At 38.7% G+C, this 24,210-nt stretch overlaps 1 protein-coding gene across 2 annotated transcripts in view; it reads right to left on the minus strand.

The window, feature by feature from the left end:
* Positions 1-1,791, minus strand: part of EXOC6 (exocyst complex component 6) — an 87,527-nt gene extending 85,736 nt beyond the window's left edge. The window contains exon 1 of one of the 2 annotated variants that reach the window (XM_058028772.1): positions 1,670-1,791. In XM_058028772.1, the coding sequence (XP_057884755.1) occupies positions 1,670-1,791 (122 nt within the window). The remainder of the gene's footprint in view (positions 1-1,669) is intronic. The other variant, XM_058028779.1, reaches the window with a different exon arrangement.
* Positions 1,792-24,210: the final 22,419 nt, after the last annotated feature.

The following is a 24,210-nucleotide window of genomic DNA, read 5'->3' on the forward strand; positions in this document are numbered from 1 at the left end:
GTTCAACAGGACCTTTTCCACTGAGCTAGTTCTGGTTTGGTCTTGTGGCTAGTTCATGGTGTGGTCTTGTTTTATTTTTATTATTATTATTTTGTTTGTTTTGATTCCACCGCTCCCGCACACGCTGACCGTGCCCGTCCCGGCAGGGAGGGAAGCACCGACCCCTGAGGCGGAGGCTCTGCCGGGTTTCTGCATTCAGGTTATGTCAGTCGTCATTCCTTCCATTCTTTACACGATAGAAACTTGGGGGTCGGGGTAAAATAGAACAAAACCAAGACAAACCAAAAAAGTGCACCTCTATGTGCAGTGGCTTGCTGTATTTCACTAGAAACTAGCATAATGTTTCCTAGTGCTTTGTACAGCAAAGCTTCATGTGTCAACGAAGGAGGAATAACCTATTTTTTATGTAAATTTTACACTTTGTGGCCTGTGGCCGGGGATTAACTAATCCTTGGGTTTTGCATGCTCAGGAGACAGGATGCACCTGCTTTCTGGGCAAAGTTATCTGCACACAAGTGGGAAGTTTGTGTAAAGCAATAGGCCAGATATGTAAAACTTCAGGGTGATGTGTAGCTACTTTTTCCAGTAAGGAACTGACAGCATTTGACAAATGTGAATGCATCAAGGTCTACAATTTCATTTGGCATCCTTCCAGTCACTATTATCAAGCTTATCATCTGTCCTGCCCTGGTGCAACTACACCTGTACACGAGTTAATAAATGGCACCAAAGATGATGCATGTCTTGTCTGTGCCTGTGCCTTTATCATATTCAGTGTTGATTCAGATTGTTCATTCACCTACTAAATCAACAAGGACTATTCTGAATGTAGACAAGTGCTTACAAATTGCATAATAAAAAAAAAGGAAAAATCCTACCACTTGTAGTATTTCCTTCAAGAAATCACTCAAATGCAGTAACAATTTTCCCACATTATTTTTTTTTCACATCACCAAAATACTGAAGTTATAGATTGACACATTTTTCGGGGTAAATTTAATTTTCTTTTTTTAGCCTGATGGTTACTGCAACCTGACGCCTACAGTGCCAGGCAGGCTATTTTTAAAACTCTTCTACAAATACTGACAATATACCTAGACAAATTACATTACAATCTTATATATAATTACTTTTTTTAAGGACAAATATGCAGGGGAATTTTTTCAGTTGCACTTTTACTAATTAACAGTTTCCATAAGCTACAAACAAAACAAAAATAATTAAATCTTCAGACGTTTAGAAATATCAACGGTAAAACCTTAAGTAGTTCTGTCTTTGGTGATTAAAACAAAAGTTGCATTTATTAAAAATTTAATAATAAGAAGCAGTAAATTATTTTTTAAAATGTAGCTGTTGACTTTAAAAACGTTGCTACACAAAAGAGAACATTTCCCTTTGTTTTCATTTTTAAGAGCACTTTCTTTTTCACAAATCTGCAGCCAGCCATCAGAATCAGATCGCTTTGTCCAGGTGAAAAGAAAGAGCAGAGTAGGTGACCTTGGCTTGTACTTTTTCACTGAGGGCCAATCACATTGAAATTAAACTCAACTTTCTTGTAGGCTTCAGGGTCAGGAAAACAAAGTTTCTAATATATTTTGCTGACTGAAAGAACAGCTATAGAAGGAACAATCCATCATGAAGAGTATAATACTATTAAAAAGAAGCATACCTTATGGTGGTTCCAAGAGGCAGCTCAAAGGACTGGATCTCAGCAAGGGCATTTTCATATATCTGATCTTTGTTTTCTTCTAGATACAATTCTGAGAGATTTGACTTGCTTTTCCTTGCCATAGAGTCGCATAAAACTAATCTAACTTTAGGAGAGGACTTTTATTCTGATTATTAGAGTTGACTAAGTGGCTCTCTAGTCAGCAAAACCAAGCATAAAAAAAAGATCCTGTGCTAACCTCGTGACTCCTGAGGACTTTGTGTCCAAGAATGGTGCACAGCTGCTCTTTTCCTGTCTGCTGGTATCATTTGCCTCGTATGCACTACCCAGGCCTGCACAGTCTTTTGTGTGTGTGTCCAATATATATTAGTCTTAACAACAAATTTCCTGCCAAAATAATATTTTTACATCTTTGAAATAAATATTAAACCTGAAATTTAATAATTTTGAAAACATAACTTTAAAGGAATTTCAGGCACTAGACATCAATGCTTAATTTCTCTGTTAAGTTTTATGAGATTAAAATTATTATTTTTTAAAGTATATTTTCCTTTTGCTATATAAAAAGCTTGCACACAAGGACTTAGCTGCATTTATGAAAAAGGTTTATGGATCTCCTAAAGCAGATTAGAAAAACAGAGAAACACTTTTGTTCTCATAATTTTCCTTTTCAGCATTAGTAGTTGCTACTTCTAATAACAAATTGCAGAAAAAGCTCTGAGATAACTGTGGGGTTTATGTGTCTGAGCAAAAAAAAAAGCTGTTACTAATTTATTACCTGCATGGAAAAAATTGGATGACATGTTGGGACCAGTGCTGCTGTCATATCATTTTCATGATGATGGCAAAGAAAACACCTTGCACAACTGCCATGAATTACTTTAATTTCAGGCAGTCATTTCAAACATGAGACTGGAGTTCTAGATCTTTAAGTTTAAAGAACTGTTTAGAAGCCTAATTCAATATAATTTGGATAATCAATATATTTTGGGGTTTTAAAATATTGCCAGGGGTTTAATCAAAATTTGGCTTCTAAGCTCAGTACTGCTCCTGACAAAATTGACTAATTCAGACACTCGTGATGCAGTCAACAGTTAAGTGCAGGAAAACAGAGATTACTCCTTTAGGAGCAGGGTGATAATCAGTTTATTCACTTCTCTGTGCCCAGTGGGAACACTGAGGAGATGAGTTCACATCAGCAGCAGTGGGAAAGAACACTAAAGGCTGCAGTGAGTTAAGGTTACAAATTTGCAGTGTGTTTCCTTGAAGAAGCTGCTTTAATTACCAGTTTATTTTTGAATCAAAATTAAGCAAATGCTCTGTTAGCATTATTATGCAATACACTTCCTGCTTTCATGTTCTACATGGAGTTGAGAGTAATTATTACACTTTTCACCAGAAATGGGAGCCTGTGATTGACCCATTCAGCCACTGGATGTCACACAAACGCAGATGAAAGGATGGATGTGGAAACTACTAATTTCTAATCTTAACAGTCATCGGATTTAGAATTAATTTAACAACTATAAAGTGACAGTGTGAAAGTAAACTGCAAATATTATAACAAGATTAAGCTTATTCGTGTGATAGAACAAAGTACATCTACTGCCACACTGGAAGAGCAGAGGCAGGGCAGGTAAATCAGAGATGCCTCAGACATCTACACCCAGCCATCACACACTGTGGCTGGCAATAAAAATAGAATGCAGTGATGGAAGCATGATGATTTATACAAAATGCTTTTATGAATGTATTTATGTGATTTTAAATTAGTTCCATTCTTACAGAGGCTTTGGATAAAATTTCTTCTTCCTCCTCTCCCAAACATTTAAACAGTAGCTTACTTTAGGATATCGGCTAACCAAAATAAACAGGACTCTGAATCTGTTGTGCCAATGTTCTTGCTGGTATCACAGCTGCCTGGAAATAAATGTGTTTAATAACAAAGCAAAACAATGTAAGAAGAAGCAAACAAATACAAAGGGGAATGACCAAGGAATAGGCAGATGTTACAGTCTCCAGTTGTGGCAGTGGTTGTTGAAGTACCTTGGTTCTCTGGACAGGATTGCCCCAAGCCTGGCTGCTCAGCTCTCCAGAGTGTTTTACACCCCCACTGAACCTAAGACCATGACATCCAGATGATGATCCAAGGTACAGTGGTGGATTTGTATCTGACCTCAGATCTGTGGGCAGGAGTACATTAAACCTGCCAGAAGCCCTTCCTGCTGCAGCTGACCCTGCTTCTACCCCGTGCTGTCTGTCCAGCCTGTGCTCCGCTTCCCCACGTCTGCCAGCTGCTCCTCCCCACTGCAATTCCAGTGCTGGTCAGATGTGCCCAACATCTACAGCTTTCAGTCACACAGGAGCTTCTCCTGTTTCCAGCTGAGCTCAGGGCCACTCTCAAAAGGCTTTAGGGAACTGCCTCGTTCAAGGAAATAAAGTATCTTTGTAAAAAGACAAAGGGACAAATTCAGTATAGGCACTTGACATCCGCTTCTGGCAGAACAGTGTAGCTTTGCTTCACAACTATACGTAACATACTTGGAGGCTGCAACTAAATAGTTTGTCACCAAAGACAATACTAAGTAATTTTTTTTTTATTTATGGTACTCTCCATGCAGAAAAGGACAAGAGATGTTATCATTTCTGAGGCATCATACTTGTACTAAGTACTTGTACTAGTTCAGATTTAATCAGGTCAAGAAGCCTGAGGAGACTTCTTCTAGAAGTCCCCAGCAGAAAATGAGAAGGTATTTTCTGTGCTGGCTAAATTCATACTATTTCTGTGAAGGAAGTATTTCATTATCTGGACAGGCAGAAACCTCAGGCCCTGTAAGATATAGAGCTGTTGCCATTGTTCCAATCATCCTGAGATTTTCCTTTGAAAAAATGATCCAAAGCACCTATTTCTTGCTGAAGGTGTAAAAATGGTTCACAGCTCAGAAGAGAGCAAGAGGGGAAATTGAGGCAAATTATCAACAATATTGTGAAACAGGATGCAGAGGCTTATCTAAAGCAAAACCACTTTCACCACGTCCTTTCTCCCCTTCCTCCCCTAATTCCTACTCTTCCCCAACCCTACTGGGATGCCAGAGGGCCAAGAACTGCTGGTTTAAATCTTTCCTGCCTGTGTTGATACTTTAAAAATACATTTTACCCACATGACCATTACAAAAAGTGTAATGAGCTGTAGAGTAGGGTCCTTACTGGGTATGCAATTCCAGTGCAGATTACTTCCTTTTTTTGCAATTGCCAATGCACAATAAGCAGCTTTGAGTCTGTTTCATTTTCTTTCCCAGTTGGATTGGAATCCATTTTGAATGAATCATGGAAAAGAGAGAAGGGGAAAATATTCACCCTCAAATGGAATTACTATAGATAATTTTCACATGCAATGCCATCCATAACAAATTACTTCATTGGTCATTGCCTAGATATCTCCTCTTTACATCCCTCCACAAGGACAACAATGCCATTAGTCATTTCTCTGGCATCTCCTGCTCTGCTACTGCCTTCTTTCCTGGGCTCATCCCCAAACTGGACCCTTGCAAACCAGCTCATTCTCCCTAGAAACTGAACTGACTGCTTCTATTCCCCTTGTGTCTGTTTTTCTGATGGCCAGACCCATTTCTGCCTCTCAGATGAAGCATGGTAGCAACAACCCTATCAAATGATTCTTGAGGAAAACAGGCAGATGAGGAGATGATGGAATTACCACTGCAATTTTTTGCCTTTTCTTTTTGCCTAATATACAGCCAGTACATTTGATATCAGCAGGGAGATTACCTTTTTTAATTTCAGACCATTTAAGTGAATGATGTTTTCTGAATAGTAGTCAAAATCATAAATACATTGTTTTTTTGCTTTAAATACACTAGATTTAAGAATTGGACAGAGTATATAACAATCTTCACCAAAATACTGAATGAACAGTGTTCACATTTGGGGGTTCACATGGGGCTTTTTTTATGGTAAATTGTCAGAACAGCACACATCTCTCCTGTTAGGAGGGCAGTGCATCACTAACTGCTTTTGGCATTTCACTGACATCTTGCAAGTGCCTAAAAATATCTGGAGAGATCCTTAGCTGGTGCTGATGTTATCTTTGTAAGAGTCAATAAAGTAATCAAAACTACTGGTTGAACAGAGGCGCTTCAGTCTTATATATATATATATATATATATATATATATATATATGTAATGATATTATATATATATATAATGTGTTTATATAATGCTAGTTGCCATTGAAGAACAAATACTATTTCATTTTCATTTAAATGCTATGCTAAAAAACATATTTTTTTAGCATAGCATTTGAATGATGCTACAAAGTAGCATCTTTATCATTCCACAGAACAAAACACTGATGCACAAAAATTTTTCTCTCTGCTTACCAGTGCTTTTAAGGAACAGGCATTGACTAAAACCCTGAGTCAAGGGCACGCCCTGGGAGCCTGAGGGCTTTGCTTCTTTATAGGCAGTGGGGAGCTCTATTACAGATTGTTTTCTGGAGGACATTACTGTCCTTGAACAGGAGGGCTTTTATTTCTCCACACTTTTAAGAGCATCCAATCTTAGATGGCCACAATGTTTGTATTCCTTATGTAACCCAGGAGAACTTTCCTGAGAAAAACAGCCCCTGTTCTAGTCTGGGATATGAACAAGTCAGAAATTAAAACTACTTTTGATGTTAGGATGAGTACATGATGGACATCTGACTGGTGATGGCCAAGTGGTCCCAGCTTGATGAGTTGCTCTGTCAGCTGAGCCACGGTGAGTGAGAGACACGGTGCCCACTCTGAGTCTGTTCGCACTGCAAACTGAATTGCTTTAATTGAAACTACTATGAACAACCCACTAACAAGTTTGATCATTTTTATCATGGCCTTTATTCTTTTAATACTTCAGGAAGAAAAAAAACCAACCTTATCTGAATATAGGCTTGAATCACTTTAGCTAATAATTAATTAAACTAAGTATCTCCATAGGCATTTTCAGTCTCTCAGGTTCTTATTTCAGTTTAGTTAGAACTCTACCTAATTGATTTAAGTAATAACTCTGCCTTAGAAAGGAATATTATCAGATAGTTTTTTGCTCCAGTTCTGTGCAGGTCAGGCTTATGCTTCTGCTACATTCTCCATTTGTGCTCCCTGAAGTTTGCAAGAGGGAACAGTTAGCATTAGGTTATCACTGCATGATGGTTGGTATTTAATTGTTCTTCTAGTCAGATCTGGCCAGAGGAAATCTTCAGTATTCATTTTGCTGAAGAGCCCATGCCTATTCAGTAGTGTTAACAGCAATCAGGAAATTTAAAGGAAGTACCTTGACTATCTGCTGCTTAGATAGCTGGGTCTTATTACTATGAAAAAAAAAAAAAAAAAAAAAAAAAAAGAAAAACCAACCAAGGAAGCAACATTGCCAAATAATACTATACTTCAAGAAAAAAATCTCTTTTCCAGTAAATGAGTACAAGAATCATTGTTTAAAGTGTCACACCACACTAGCTGCTTTTTTGTAATATTTCCTAGCTATATTCAATTAACATGGCACGTTAGACCTTGTAAATCAACACTATTAGCTTTGAAAGGAACCGCTTGTTTTTTGAGAACATTCCAGGCCACAAACACTTTTTCCAGTGAAAACTGAACAATTACAATAAGACTCTGTTTTGGTATGAAAATAGGAAATGATGCTAAACAAAAGGGAATGTTTATTTAGAAATTCCAAGGCCATTAATTTATATTAAGAAACTGTTTGTGCTCAGAGACTGTAATCAAAAGGTGATGTGAATCATTGATCACAAAAGGACTTTATAGATAAGGACCAAGTGCAGTTCTGGGTGATTGTATTATATATTAACAACTTTCATGAGCAGCTTTTGCTGATTCATTTGGCAGGAAGTGAGCTGCCAAGAGAGATTTCTAGAGGAGGAACAATCAACAATATTTTCATATAAAATAACCTCCAGTTACTGTATTGTTCTCACAACATTTGATAATGAATGCTTTCCTGTTCAAGAAAAAAATGCATAAATCACAAAAACAAAGGCAAATCTGGTTTAGTGTTACACTGCTATAAATACACATATAGACAAAGTAAGGACACTGATCAATTAAAAAATTGGAAACCTGCTGAGTACTCCTTGTGAAATTGCTGCGCTGTTTGGAATTAAAGATTTGGTAAATGCTATTCTTTTTTAGAGGAAAAAAAAGTCACACCTTTGTCTTTCTTCTTGGTTTGGAAGCTCACTGGCCATGACACACCTGGGATTTTATGCAAAAAGCAATACTTGGTTTCCATTCAGGAGAGCAGGACCTCCACAGACACCAGGTCTGAGCCACCAGGCCAGCCCCAGGAGCAGTTCCAGAGCGGCCCATGGCACAGGGACAGCTTGGCCCTCCAAGCAAGCTGCCCTGAGCAGCACAGCCAGCCAAGGAGGGTCCCCACTGCTGCACCACGGTGAGGAGAGCTGGGGGCCTGTGTTACACAAGGTGCACCAGGGACAGTCCACAGCAAGGGGACACAGCGAGCCTGGGAGTCCTCTGCCATCCAGCCCGTGCCGAGGATGCTTTGCACACATTGCCAGCAGGCATCATTCAGCTTTCTTAAACCCTGTCATTGCTACCACTGGTACAAATAGAGAAAAAAGAATACAAATGCCTTCAACTAATCTTAGTTATAACTTGATGTGTGATGGCAATGCCCAAATGCAGTAAATTTGGGAACTCATGGTAAAGGAAAGAGAACAGGAGAGAAAGCATGGACCAAGGAGCTTCTGAGAGTAAAAGATGCTGCAGTATATCTTATAGACACTTGTAGTTCTGCTCTAGCTGGGTCCTGGTTAGATGTTATTCACAACCAGTTGCACAATTCTTTAACTCAAACTTTCCTATTGTAAGATTTTGATGTACTACAGTACTTGTCCTTAAATGCATGGTAACAAATCAGGGGCAGATTTAGGAGGCAATCTATTAGAATGACTAAGAAAAGTTTTAAAGAAATTAAGAAGGAAAAAAACAGAAGCCAAATATGTTGGCAGTTGTGGATTTTCATTCAGCACAGACCTGGCAGAGCTCTGGTACTTTATCTTCCTTTTTTTTCCTTATGAAACATTTCATGTTTCATAATGTTTCAGCTATTTGTTTCAGCTAATGTTTCATAATGTTTCAGCCATTCTCTGATTCAGGAAATACTAATTAGGCCACCATGGAAAGCAAAGGCAACTCTTGCTAAGGAAAAGTGCTGTATAATAGGCTGTCATGAAATTCCACTAATTCTACCACCAGAGGAAGTACTGATTATCAAAAACCTGCCAGCCAAACATAAAAAATAAAAAATATTCTAAAGTAAGGATTTAAAGGGTTTTTAAAATTAGAATATCTTGAAATATTTTGTTCAGTAAGGAAAATCTATTAGCATAACTGGAGTCTGAAATCAAGATAGAGTTTGTATACAGTTAATGTAAATTCAGACTTTAGAAAATGGTTTAAAATATCACACATTGATGCCAAATAAATACTCACACTCTCACTTCTGCTGGTTGATCTCATCCTGAGAACACAGATAACAATCCATTGTAAGATTAAGGCTGTCCTGATAATGTAGCTCATCTGAGTGACAACAACAAGAAGCTATAGTCTGCTCATCAAGCACTGCAGGAAAGACAAGATTAAATAATTAATCATGGCAAAACCCAGCCAGTGGGAATATCAGAAATTCCTGACTTAAGAACCATTGTTAATAACATAAAATATTTGAAGCCATTTGCACACTGAAATTTACCAAGGCAATGAGGATACTATAAAACAAAATTGCACAATTGTAGACAACAAATTGCATTCTACAATGTAAGCAGATTTTGGTAATTAAAAAATGTGAAGTCCAAATGACGATTTAAATTATATTTCCCCCTTTGCATACAGCAGTCTACCTGAGATACTAAGATTTCAGGAAATATTAGCTATTCAGTGGAATTAATTAATTAGAAATTCAGATATTTAACATATCCTATCTCCAATTAGCCAGGAAAGACATTAAAGATATCTGAGCCACATTAAGAATAAAACAAAAACATTTTTCACATCAGATTTTACATTAGGAAGCAAAAGGGATGCACTGAAAAGGTTAGAACAGATTAATTCCTCTTTTCATAGTCCAGAGAGGTACATTTATAAGACAAACTAACAAAAGGCACAGAGAAGATGCATTTCATGGAAAACGGGGTAATAATGAACTTTTAGCAGTACTGGAAGGATTCAGATTTGAGCTGCAAATAGGGAGTCTGATAATGTTAGAAAGCAAACAATTATCTCAGAAGAATTGCTAGTGATAATTTAAAAGATGTTTCTATTTTCTCTTCTCTTACTTTATTACTACTGGATGAAACTGTCCTGCAGTTGAATGGTCCTCTTATTTATTTCAAAAATTGACAAGCTGAAATAAAGGGTGATGTAATATACTTACATATACATACACCACTTATATGTCAGCCATTACCTGCCACCATCCTCCCCCATCTCTCAGTGTAACACAAGCTTTACATTTACAGTTTCCTTTTCCTCTTAAAGGCAATGTATCATTTTCAGAGGTTATGAGCCCAACAATGTAAATTTTGCAACTTGAAATGTAGCATGTAACATTGTCTCCCATGTCTGCTTCAAACCCTTAGGGGAAATTTTGCCTGTCTGAGACAAAAAGCAATTAAGCCTTCAGTTTTAAAGGGTTTTTTTCCAATGCTTTGACTACAAACTTTCAAAAGTCACAGAGGTATTTTCCTTGCCCAAGACAAGCAACCGACAGACTTGGAGCCCACCACAGACCACTGCCCAGGCACAATGGGGAAGGAAAATCAGTCTTACCTCTGAATTTTCCTGTGTGTTTAAATCAGACACTTAATGATTTTTGTTTAATGTAGGGTTTGAGTTTGAATAGTACTTTAAGCACTGAACTGTCCCCTTAATGTTTGGAGGGGATTAAGTTCAGAGTTCATTGTGTTGTCTGTCATTTTAAAAAGATTAGATAGTTTAGTTCGGCTCCTAGTGGCCATGTAAAAGTCTCTGTATTTATTGACTGTCTGGAGTCATTATCAAAGCCTCTAAAACCAATCGACACCTTGTAAACAGAGGTGCCATTATTTTAGTGATCCTGATAAGATTTACATGATATCCACATTTTTGTTATGATCGATTTAACTGTTAGAGATATTCATACTGTAAGAGCTTATGTGTGACACATGATTACCAATTCCATTAGCAAATTAGGCTTTATATTGGTTTGGAAAATACAAATTAATGTAGCCCATCCTAGTCTGTGTCAGAAGTAACTTGTAGTTTGGATCAGGAAAATTCTGAAAGGTTTCAAATATTCTCACAGCAGAAAAAGATCTTTTCGAAGGGAGGAAATGATAATTTAAACTTGGGGATCATTCTGGTGACTATTAGTAGACTGAGAAACAGTATCATGTGGAAGAGTCTGATGTCATGAAAGAATAGATTTTCTTTTACGTAGGAAGAAAGGTGTGCACCATTAGACTACTACTATACAATTGTTAAATTGCATGAATTATTTTTTTTCCAGTAGTTATACAAAAATCAAGTTGAATTAGAGACTTCAGAGTCATTCTCTAGAAATGACTGAAGGGTTTTGGTTGTTTCATAAAGGGGCAAAACTGTCAATTGAACAATCACATTGTAAATATCACTGACAACCAGTCCCACTTCTGATGCCCCAGGACTTCCATTTGTAAGTCAGATGCTCCAAATACAGCAATAGATTGCAGTCTTTCTGAAAGAGAATGATGCATTTCACTGTATTTATGTAGAAGATGTGTTATAAAATCATAAAGCATAACTGACAGAACAAGAAAGTTCCATTGGATTTGAAAAATTTGGCATAATTTTTACAATCATGCTGTCATGGAAATGCTTTTTTCACCATTCATGTGAGGAGGCAAGTAAAGGTACTCCAGGGGAGGTAAGAGCATTTTTTAGACCTGATTATACAGTTGGTTAAAAAAAATCCAGTTTTTCAATGCCCAACTTATGCTGTGTGTATCATGGTAGGGCTCTCACATAAACTGATTTTACAGAAAGCCTTTTCCTATTGAACTTCAGCTTACATTGTGCAACAAGTCATTTTTTCGTGGTGACCTGTCTGCTGAACATTTGTTTGCTGACATTTGATAAATACTTGCTACTTCAGATGTTAATCAAAGGTGTTAATAAATCAAATCAGTTTGTTAAAACCTGGTGTGTTGACAGTGCCAAGGTATCCTGTAATCTGTGTCAAAAGGATCAATAGAAGCACATGAAAACATTACCACTGTGGGACAATATTGATTTTTGTCTTAGAAATACTTACTTAGCTCCTGAACTAAATCATTAAAATCAATGAAAAATCTTCCATTGACTTCAGCAGGCATTGGGTCAGGTATTTAGACTGACAATTTTTGTTTCAGGCACTGGTTTTAAGTTTGCAGGAGCAGAGCAGAATGGGGGCCTGATCCTTGATGGCAAGTTCCAGGCATGTGTGTGATGCAAATTACAAGAAGCAGCTCTGGGAACAGCTCCATTGCGCAGTTTCTCAGGAAATACAAATTTAGAAGGTTTGCATGATAGACTAAAGTTTAATTCCCCTCCATTATTACTACTTCAGTTTGTGTGACTTGGTTTTTCAAATTTAAATCATGATTTTCATCATTTTGAAACACAATGTTTAAGTAATGCACCTTCCCATTAGAATTATTTCTCAAAGAATTTATGGCCTTCAAGGTAAAGGTTTGTGTAATGGGATAACAACCATAACAACTACACAATACCATCATTAAGGGTACTTCAGTTGCATTTACTTTCCCAGTGCTTGAATTTATTGCTATACTGTAAAGTCTCTATTCAGAAAAAAAATATGTTTAGTTCCATTTACAGAGCTGACTTTGCCTAAGAGAGATTAGAAGTAAAATTATTTGAGATAGAATCAAAGAATTCCATCTTTTTAATTAGTCTGTTAAAGGCAGGAGCACCTAAAACAAATATTTAACTCTGTTGTTGAACACTACTGCCAAAGTCATGAAGAGGAAATTTATAGGGAGCTCTAAAGTCACTTGACAATTATTTCCTTGGGTTATGACTTCTCAAATTGCTGTTTATTGCCAATAGCACTACATTTCAACATAAATAGGATTCATGGGATTAGTGCACTGTCCTGGTAAGGATGTTTAATCTTCACTTTAAATGAAATATGGTAATTGAACCCCTTTCTTCTTGTGTAAGAAGTGCCTTTAAACAAGGTTGGCTGGTTTTGTACACACTAATGAATCTCTAGCTAAAATACCTTTTTGGTCAGAAGCCAGGCTTGCCTTGTTACCCGATGTTCTCTGTAGATATAAAGCATGAGGTGAAGAGGGAAAAGAGGAAGGGAAATGTTCTAATAAGAAGAATTAACCAGTACTACTTAAAATACTTCATCATCAACAGGATTAAAAATGAGAGAGAAATAATAAACTTCGGTCAATAAATACCTAGTTCAAATCCAGACAGTTATGTGTTTTAAAAGAAAGTAATTTGAACATTCTTGTTTTGTTTTAATTAGTTTAATAAACTCCTCTTTTTTTTTTTTTTTTCTTCCCTTTTTTCCTTTTTGGCAGCTGGACTGAAGCCCAGCTTAGCTTAGCAGAGAGACAGAGACAGGATTACCTCTCAGTTTCAGGATGACCACTTGCAAGCAGGCTTAAAGAAAACTAATCATTCACAATAGGATTTGCTTTTTCAGAGCTGAAACAGTTTCAAAACATCCAGAAAAATAAGGGACCCCATCTCCCTGCCTGCTACTTCAACATTTCTTCTGGTTGCAAGATAGTAAGTGTTTTAAGATCACTTTAAATGGTTGAGTGCTTCACTGAGATCCTTATTGCTAGGGCCTCTTGGAGTCCCATGCCAGTGGCAGTCAACATCTTTGAGAGTCTCAGAACACTTTTTCCTGAGCCCTTCAATTCTTCCTTAGCTACAGGGGTCATTGCAGGACCCTTCCAGGACCAGTATCCCTCACCTGGGCATCCCCAGCACAACATTCTCACCCAGACAGGTGCTCATGTGGGGAGGCTCTGGGGGCACAGCACAGCTCACTGCACACATCCAGTCTCCTGCTGTGCTGTGTGCCTCATTCCTCCTGATCACTGACACCCAGATGGCTTCTGCCATGCCCTGAGCCATGCCCAGGGTTTGCAGTGAGGAAAACTGCTTGTTGCAGGTGACAGCTGCCCGTACAACACAACAGAAGTGTCTGGACAATGCTCTCAGGCACATGGTGTGACGCGGGGATGCTCCTGTGCAGGACCAAGAGTTGGACTTGCTGATCTTTGAGGGTCCTTTCCCATTCAGGATATTTTATGAATCTGTGATGATTCTGGCTGGTGTACTTGTATTTACCTTTTGATAATGGTACAGTACAGCAGACCTGGTGAGATACTCCTCATTGCACTTGCTCGTTAATTTAAGAGTAAATCACTCATTGACTAGTGCCAAAAATTCAGAGTTAAGGATGGAGATGGCATTTATGCAGTTAACCAAATCTATATGCACACTCAGCCATCAGTTGTTAAGTGCTGGACATTCCCAATTTCTAGAGGTCTAGACAGGCTGTAAAAAAGGGAGTGTTTTGCAGAGTCCTGGTTTTTATAGGCTTAGAAGCACCATACTCACAAACTGAAAGCAGAGAGATATACACAAACCCTCAAAAACCAAACCAACCCCCAAAAGCAATTCCTCAAAACAGCTTTACAAGAGGATTTTGAAACAATGATTGGTGTGAAAAATGTTTGTCACCCACAAAAACTCTTGTCTAGCATAAACCACCACATATTCATAAATCAGACTGTTGATAACCATACAGGCATAGGTCTTCTATACACAGTTCACCAGATGTGAACTTACTGCAACAAGGACTACTGTCAAACTCTTAAAAATTGTGGAACTAACTTTGAAGTTCTTATTGTTGGTTTATATTCAATATCAAATCAAATTTTAGGACCTCACCCACTGTTGTAATGCAATGCAACTGTTCAGAGACATATGTGGCCTATGCATCATATCCAGTCAAAACCCAAACATGTTTGCTTAGGTTTTCAAAGGTCTTGTGTCAATTGTACATCACAACACCTCAGTAACCAATAAATTTTTTTTTGGCAAACGTTCATCTAAGAATGATAAGTGTACCAAGTACTGAAAGCTACATCATCTTACCATGGTTTACTCAACTTCTGGTTTTCTTAGTGCTTCTGAAGCAGCTAGAAACAATTCCAGGTTCCAGGTTTTGCATCTACAACAAAAGTACTTAGGTTGGATGTCAAAGTGGCTTCAAGTTCAAAGTAATCTTTCATTTGTCACTAGAACTTACTGCAATGAAAATGCCTTTGACCTCAACTTCAGTCTTTTTGACTAAATTCACATGTGGATACAGATGTTCTTTCTTGTAGACAGCTTTTCAAAACCACATAATATAAAACTGGACAACACTATGAAAATTTAAAAATAGAATAATATAGTAATTGTATGATGGTAATTTATTTATACAGGTACATAGCTAAGATTCAAAAGATAGCTTAGTCATTGTCAAATGATGAAGGCAAATGACTCAGTGAGTACAATAGCACTTTATAAAGAGCTTAGTCATTTGCTTGAGAATAATTTTTAAATTATTCTTTTTAAGTGCAATGGACAAATATGTAAACCATTACACAGCAATGTTATAATAAACTTTGATACTTGTCTTTTTAACCGCTGAGGCAGCTGTGATTAAATTTTTTCTGGGAAGGCTTTTTTTTCTTGCAATGTGCTTTGCTGAGTAGTTTGCTGCAATTAGTTTTGTTTGTATTGTTTGAATTTCTAACTAATAGGATGTTCACTATTAAATGTTTTAATTTTTGTATTTATTTAGCCCTTTCAAAAATTTGAGTCATGAAATCTAGCAGGATATATTCGAAGTGCTTACTCATGAAAATAGGTAATGTGTTAATAATTTATTATTCATACCTGTAATAAGTTACACCCTTGCCTCCTAGTATCTTTTGGCTAAAGAAAGACCATGGAATTTGATGTGGTCATAATGTAACAGCTGAGGATTCTTGTAGTACTAAAAAATCCTTGTCAACACCTGGCTCTGTGCTACACTTATTCTATTCATTTTTGCAAATACAAGTCCCAAAGAGCATAACTTTCACTAAAACTGGCGGGTGAATTGATTCACCATTCCCCAAGATAACAAGCACATTCTTCAGATCATTAACTGGAGTCAAGGTTGATGAGAAGCTGTGGCTACCCTTCAGACATTCATTTATACTTTTCAAATTCACCATTCTCCTGTGCATCTGGGAACACAGCTCTCCATGTGCAGAACACCCAGACTGGGTCACCAGATAGTGGCTATGTGAGATGGCAAGTTCATCTCCAGAGCCAGGATCTCTAACCTTAGGGTCAGATCATCCCTTCTGTGCTTGAATTCAGAGCCAGACATGTAACTTATAGATGCACTGCCCAGCAAGTCACACAGCTAAATACAAACATGAATATGCTCATTGCTCAAGACTTGCTAACTTTTAGATCTTAAAGAAAAAAAATAAATTCAAATGTCTTACTGGAGACAGTACATCTTCAGGGAGTCCCTGCAAAGCCCCACTGAAGATGGGCTGTGTAGCACATCCCACTCCAGGTCACCTGGCCAGCAGTGGCACTGTCACAACACACACTCACAGAGCTGCTTAGGACAGGGAAATGTTTCTCCAGAAACAAACACTGCTTGTTCTCCAGCAGGTTGAAACAAGATAAAAATAATGATTTGGGAAACAAACCCCAATCCTATGTTTGTCTAAATGTGACAGCATTTTGTTGTTCTTAAAGAGCCTCTCTGTGCTCACAAACAACTCCGATCACCACAGCAGTGTGGAACCACAGATTAACTATTGGAAATAGAGAATAGAGAAAAGCTACAGAATATTCTAAGTTGGAAGGGGCTTACAAGGATCATTGAGTCCAACCCTTTAGTGAATGGCCTGTACATGGATTGGACCCATGATCTCCCTGCTCCAGCCAACTCCCAGGTGGGTGCCTGAAGCAGAGACTCATTGCACCAAACTCCTTATCCAGTATCAAACTCCAAATGAGTGGCAAGGCAGAAAATTGAACCCAGATTTCCCAAGTCCTAGCTCAGGATTCTCAGCAAAAAAAAGACCTATGCTTTGCAAAATTGGGGGTCTCTAATTTATTTCTGGTACTTTTGGGTTCTGATGAGGCTGGAAATATTCCAGCAAAAGAAGGAAATGGAGATGAGTATGAAAAATGAAACAGGTATACATGTAACCAAACTTCTTTGGCAACCTTAAGCTTGGTTTAAACTTAGAAAGTTTTTTTTCTGGACAAATTAATCTCTAAATAAAAGTCTATGACTTCTGATATGAATTTCCTTTTTAAAGTAGGTTAATACCTGTACCTAAAAATATGAAAGAGAAGAAATTTAGGAAGTCAGACATTTGAGGTTTTATCTTAACTTATTGCTGAGCATAATCTTATAGAGCATTGTTGCCCAAAATGCTGGATCTGTTGCCCAGGGCAAAAATTTCCTGACCTCTCCATAAACTGGATCAAGGAATGAGAACAGCAGAAAATATATTGGATACAACTGCTTTTCTTTTTTTATTGTCCCTTTCCAGGCTGGCTGGCTGCTGGGTCAGACAGCTATTGCTCCTGGTGCACAAAAGGCAGCAGAAAATTATGGCACAAAGATTGAAAGGGGACTGTGCTTTTTCATACCATGTATCTGCCACAAGTAGCTAATCTAACACCAAACTCCATTAAGTGAGAAAAATTTGGTCCCAGATTAAGGTAGCCATTTGTCTTGGACTGAGATGAGAAGGGTCTCTCTCCTTGGCTCTTATTTTCCTGAAGTAATTTTCCAGGCTGGTACCACCATGAGTGTGCAAATATTGTGGTCTTCTGAGAAGCTTCTGTGGGATAGGAAAATCCATCTCTGACAGAGTCATTGAGTAAAAACACACAAACTGAGGTCGTGGGTCCACCATTAGGCTGTGTTGTAGGATAAGTTCAGACCTGATCAGGCGTGATGGTTTACCATGATCACATACATCTTGGTAAATCTGTTACATTTAATTTCAAAAAGAATTACATAAAAAGAACTTTAACATTTCCAGAAAGACTGTGTGCTGTGCTTTATGTTATGGAGCCTACATTTCTAATCAGGTACAAGGTTCCAGGAACTCAAATTTATCTACTAGAACCACAGACAGAAATTTACACACATTGTATAGAAGTTTGTCTGCATACTCCACTGTAATTGCTTCAGCTTCCAGAAGGCAGCAAATTGCTAAGATAGGTGTTTTTCAGTTTAGCACCATGCTCCCAACAAGATGAAAACAGCTTGTGGTAAATATAATAGCTAGCAGCCAGAACAATGGCAATTAGGACAACAGCCTAAATCTCGTGGCGGCTGTGGAAAATGTGTGAACGGTCTTGCTAGTGCAGTGATAAGAAGTTTAAATTAACATTCATTAGCATCTCCGGGAGTCCTACAGCAGCCCAAGCCAAGAAATCATTAAGCTGGTGCTTCTTCCTTCTGGCTAACCTTGCTTGGATTTAAGCAGAGCTGACATGACCTTACATCCGGCTCCACGTGGGGATATGGGGCTCTGAATGAGGACTGAAAAACCCCAAACTGGATGACACTAACGCCACTCCCCCACCCCCGCAAAAAAATACAACCCCTCTAAAAATAAAAATAAACAACTTTTAAAAGAACCACCAAAGGATTTCTATTTAAAGGCATTGGCTTAATTAGAAAGATTAATTAGTAATTCAGTTGTTCAGACCTTTTATGCACACTCGAGTCCATGAGTCCACAAGCCACAGACTCCCCAGAGATGTGGACCTGCTGTACATCCTCACTGACAGGGGGTACCATCATCTATTTAAATATTTAAGACTTTATGAATAAAAAAAAAAAAAAAAAAAAAAAAAAAAACAAAAATTCAAAAAAGGGGCAGTTGAGTTGTAGAGCACAGTTGTAGGGTAGTGTGAGGTTCCACAAAACAGAACTACGCAAAACTTCCAGTTTTCACTGTGCAAATGTGTATGTGAATAACTATATGGCTGATTAGTAGCTGTAAAGTCTTTTTCACAGAACTGATTATCCATATTGACTAATAAAAGCAAGGTTTCCCTCACAGCAGTGAAAAGGGACATATTCTTCATGAGGCAACAGTGCACATTTACTTCCTGCAAAGTGCTGCTATTTTCGAAGTAAAACTATTTTGAAGAGCAGGACAAGTTGTTTTGAGGTATGTTCTTGACTTTCACTTTTGCTATATAATCTAACTGAAAGAAAAAGGGAGAAAAGTTCAACTTCTTTAAAAAAGTCCTTGGCTTTATGCACTTTCCTGTTTTCTGGCCAGAAGTGAGAGTTCACTCCTCACAAGGACTGACAAGGCTCAAAGTTACAGCACACAGCAGCATGTCCTGCATTTTTCAAAAATTTCTTTAGCTCTACTGAGTGCTAAGGCCCACACCACCCCTCCTGTGCAAAACGTGGTAGGAGGCAGCAACCAAAGGCAGGAAGACAAAAGGAGGAGCCCCCCAGGGTTCCTTGGCATAGGAGGCAGAGTGGACACCAGCAGAATTGGGAAACTCGATTATTTCCCAGCTTGCACTCAAAGACTGACAGGATTCTGCCAGCACCTGCCAGGAGATCCCTGCAGCTTTGGGGGCCCTGTGCTCAGATGGGATGGCTCTGCTCAGGTTCTGCTCAGGTCACACTGCTGACTGGCTCCCCCAGCAGCTGCTTAATGGGATTTGGAGCAATCTCCTGATCATGTTCATCAACTAATATACAGTTTAAATAATTGGAAAAGGGAGAAGGAAAAAGCCCTCAATCTGTTTCTGTGTCCACCTTCTAAGAATAACAACTTTTTTTTTTCTTTCTCCAGTGAAAAAAAGAGATGTGAAGAGAAGAGACACTTTTACTTTGTCTTTTACTGCTGAGTCATTTAAACCTCTTTTTCCTCCCTTGAACAGTACTAGGAGATTTTACTAATCAGAGGGCGAGTCACATCATGGATGTTGGAGTGGATACTATCCTAATTTCATATTCTCAGTTTTGCATCTATCACATGGTTAAAACACCCACCAGAAGTGTGTGGGAAGGAGCAGAAGCAGAGCTGAAGCTGCAGCTACCCAGCCGGGGCTGTGCAGTGCCTGGACTCTTATCAGCCAGCACGGAGGCAGCTTGTGAGGAGCAGGAGGGCCAACAGAGCTGGGTGAGGTCCTGCAGGGGCGTGGGGCAGGGTGCTGGCAAAAACCAGAGTCAGCGCAGAGGAGCTGTGCTGGGAGCAGAAGTGTTGCTCCACAGTTTGAATAGACTTCCTGTGACAACATCTGGCACTGCAGCCTGCCCTGCTGCAAAGGGAACGCTGGCAAGCCTGGGGAAAATAGAAACAGAGCCACCAAGGTGGGAGAGCATGTTCCTAACCTGCACCCAACCTCCTGCACTAACTGTTGGGATTTGTTACAGCCTCATTGAGCTCATTTGACACACAGTTGTCTAGATAACCATCTACCATTTCAGATTTGTGGGAGCAATAGCCAGCTGAAAAGACAAGGATTCAAAACTTTAGAATTCTTTTTTTTTTTTTTTTTGTCACATAAGCAGACAACCCAACAGTGTACACCAAGTAAATCCCATCTGAGTCTGGGATTTTTGAGGTTTTTTTGATTGTTGAAGCAATATTTTTGTTTTCGTTGTAGTTTACATAGTAAAAACAAGCAAACCGTGTCACTGTTTAAAAAGTGATAAATTTAAAAACAAGAAGTGAAACAGTGCAGATACCTGAAACTACACCAATTCTGCTAGCTTTGCTACACTACCAACAGAAATAGTCCTGTCCTGTTTAGATAGACTTTGTTTTGCTACATGACTGCATATGCAGTGAAGTGATATCAAGTCCTGAGGGTCCACTCCTTTGATGAGTTAAGCACACAAAGGCCCACATTTTGATGCAATCTGATATCATATATTTAAGTCCTAGACAAACTGCAACTGTGAGGAAGTGATAAACAGAACTTCCTGCACAAAGCTGCCTGAGATAACACTTTCCATGGACTGGAAAAAAAGAGACATGATTGCTACAGAACTAAAAGGGAACTGTTCTGCTCTTAATAAATAACCCTTTCTTTTTCACGTGGCTGTTGCAAAAGCCAAAGCACAAGTGACTAAGATTCAGTAAGCTGCGAAGCAGTTCTCCTCACACATTGCTGAAATGATTCTTTGAGGAACTACACTTACTTCTGAGCTCCAGATCCATGTTCTCCCAAAGGCTTCTGTGCTGCAGCTGCTGCCCTGCAATTCAGAAACCTCCTAGCTAATATTTTTACTTACGTTTTAAAGAATGTTTTAAAGAAAACTAAACTAAAAACTTTAGTCAAAAGGAGGGGTTGTTTAAAGAATAAGGCTAGATTTGTTTTCTATGAGGAAAAAATCCTGTAGGAAATAGGATTAATTCCTTCTCATGGAATTTCCTCCCAATTTTGCACCAATGTCACCTCAAATTCCAATAAATTTGTTATGTTTATAATCACTTTGAATTCATTTTGTGATTCTTTGAGCAGCCAAGTTTTCCTCACACTGAAAGTCACAGGGGAAATGAGCTTCAAATGTGAGTATTTAACATGCACCAGAAGTTGTTTGGGTTTTTTATTAGAATTTAGAAAATGTTTAAAATATGGAGGTATTTCTTCATATGCAAACTGACTAGAGCACAAAATAAAAACCCATGGAAGTTAAAGGTTCAAAGCATGTGCAATTTCTAATACAAAGCATCAAGAATTCATAGTCAACTGTTAAAGGGTGAACCAACACTTGAAAACTACTTACACATTATCAAAAGCACAGAGAAATCCCTGAAGCCTGGAAGATATTCCACAGGTGCTTCTGCAACAGCTCACCTGCTATGCAGACATCTTCTCTCACCTCACAGGGGAATGTCCTGGAACCAGCCTGGACATCAGAGGCACCAGAAGGCTCCACTCTGGCCATTACAACCTGTTCTGTACAAAGTATTTCTGCTAACATTCATCAGTTCTGTGCATTTCTTTTGAACCTCCTTTTTTGAGGAGCTCAGACTGTGTTACCAGTGAGAGAACAACTGCAGTATATTAAAAATCAATCCAATGCTACCTATTTTTGAAACATTTAAAAAACTTCTCTGGCTACTGCAAGTTTGAGAAGCAATAAGGTCAGCACAATCATCAATTAAATTAATGTGACATTTTACTGGTGATATTCTCAAGGACTTGCCTGTACAGTGTTTCTTGACACATAAAGAGCCATAATATCATCATTTCTTCTGGTCCTTCCTGGTGCTGTTTGGGTCTGCACCTTCCTGTGTCCCTGCAGGCAGCTGCGGTCAGAGCAGGGCTGAGGATGCCCACAGCACAACCCTGCTGAGCCCAGGCAAGCCAAGGCACAGCTATACAGGGCTTCCAGTCTGTGAAACACCAAGATATAGAAAACAAACCATCTTTCCAGCAGCCTTTTCCTTTGTCCTGTTTCAGAGGGCTGGGTTAGAGCAGAGCCACAGCGATGGGGCACAGCCCCTGCAGGAATCTGTGCGGCAGGCAGGGAGGAGAAGAGGAGAATCAGATTTACTCTGGAGAAATGGTAAATGAAAGCACAGTCCAGTGATTGCTGATAACTGTGCTGTCAGGGTGTGTGGCTGCAGAAAATAGCAGGCCTAATGATTCTTTTTCTGATAGCCTCTTAACACTTGAGCAAAGAACCAAATGCTGTGGATGACTACAGGCTTATGTGATTTATGAGACAGTAACTATCATAGTGGCAGCAATAAGTAAAAATGTTTAAAATAAATAATAAAATACACTAGTACTTGTCAATTTAGGCCTTTTTCCATTGTTTCTACATTATATTAGAAATGTGGAAACTCACTCATTTTTTATCAAATTCAAAATTTATTGCTTTCCCTTTAATCTTCCATATTTGCTAATTTTATTCTGAGCTCTTGTACATTGCCTTCCCTGGAAAGATTTCTCTTGCAGATACATTAATGCAATCAGTTAGATAACAATTTATATGTATCAGTTGCAAGTTGTTTTTGAATAAAAAATAATTCAGATACTTTTTTTGGGGAAGTCAAGGACTGCTTATTCACTTGGGAATTATGGTAAAAATTTTTGAACAAACATTTTTATCGTTGTCAAAACAAGTTTCATTTTCATTATACTAAGTTATCTTGAAACCAATATTTAGTATAACACTTGAGTGACTAGCTTATTGTTACTTAGATAGCCCAGTGATAGGCAGCTTAGAAAGAGCAGAAATGGGTCATAGACTAAACTTAAGTGGCAAACATTCTCAGTCTCCTCCTCCTTTACAATGAATACAACTGAAAATCTTCACATTGGTGGTAATCTCTTAATGGGCTTGAGCTCTTTATCTTGGCTATGAATTAATTATTGATTTTTCAACTGCAAATACAAGCCTGCCGTGCAGACACTTGGGGCTACAGAAGGAGTGCTCATCTGATGTGAATCAGTGGACAGAGGAATATTGTGCGTCAGCAACCGATCCTTAAAATAAATAAAATGTCACTTAAATTTTGTAAAAACAACAAACAAAAACCCATTTGATTTTTAGTGCTGCAAATGGAACACTCTGCCAACTTTGCTCTGCATAACAAGTCTCAGAAAGCTCTCCTGGGAATGTTTATATTGTGTTTCTATCCAGACTTCATATTTGCTTTGAATTGTGACAACAGTTTGACCGTTTTCATGTTAAAAGTTTCCTGCCTTTGTCATGAAAGGCGCTTTTCATCAATATAGACAAGAGTCATAACAGGAACTCAGGGATACTGCTGCAAACTCTATGAGCACCTGCCTGGAAGTGCTTGAGCCCCAGCACCAGCCCTACATTCCCCCTCAGCCCAGGCCTTGAGCAGTGGCAGTGCCCCAAATGCCCCTGAGAGAAGCAGAGGGCGCCCAGACCCAAACCCTGCTGCTGCTGCTGCCCCTCTGGGCGGGCCAAGGGCTGGGCAAGAGGCACCACAAGGGGAAGGACAAAGAGAGCTTGGAGCAGGAACCTGAGTGCAAAGGATGGCAGAGAAAGGGCTCTGCTAAAATCCTCTTGGAGATGCCTGTCCCACACCCCAGCCCATTTTGGTCAGCATTTATGGTGATGAAGGTGGCTCTCTCAAATACAGCCTGGCAGAGGATTTCAGAATGGGCTGTAACGGTTCTGCTAATCTTAACTGCACATGTCAGAGCCACTGAGAATGCCACAGAAATGCTGATAACATTAAGCTAGCTGTGCTATCAGTTACAAAAGATATCTATGTGTTTAAAAATTCGGGGAAGAATATTGTTCGTTTTCTGTTCCAGTATGACAGAATAAGAATTTTGGCAGGCATGTTCAGGTCCCTCTGCACCATAAAAAGCAAGCAGTACAAAACATTTTGAAGAGGTTTTCATCT

The sequence above is a fragment of the Melospiza georgiana genome, chromosome 8 (genome assembly GCF_028018845.1).
Source record: "Melospiza georgiana isolate bMelGeo1 chromosome 8, bMelGeo1.pri, whole genome shotgun sequence".
In the NCBI taxonomy this organism is placed as follows: Eukaryota; Metazoa; Chordata; class Aves; order Passeriformes; family Passerellidae; genus Melospiza; species Melospiza georgiana.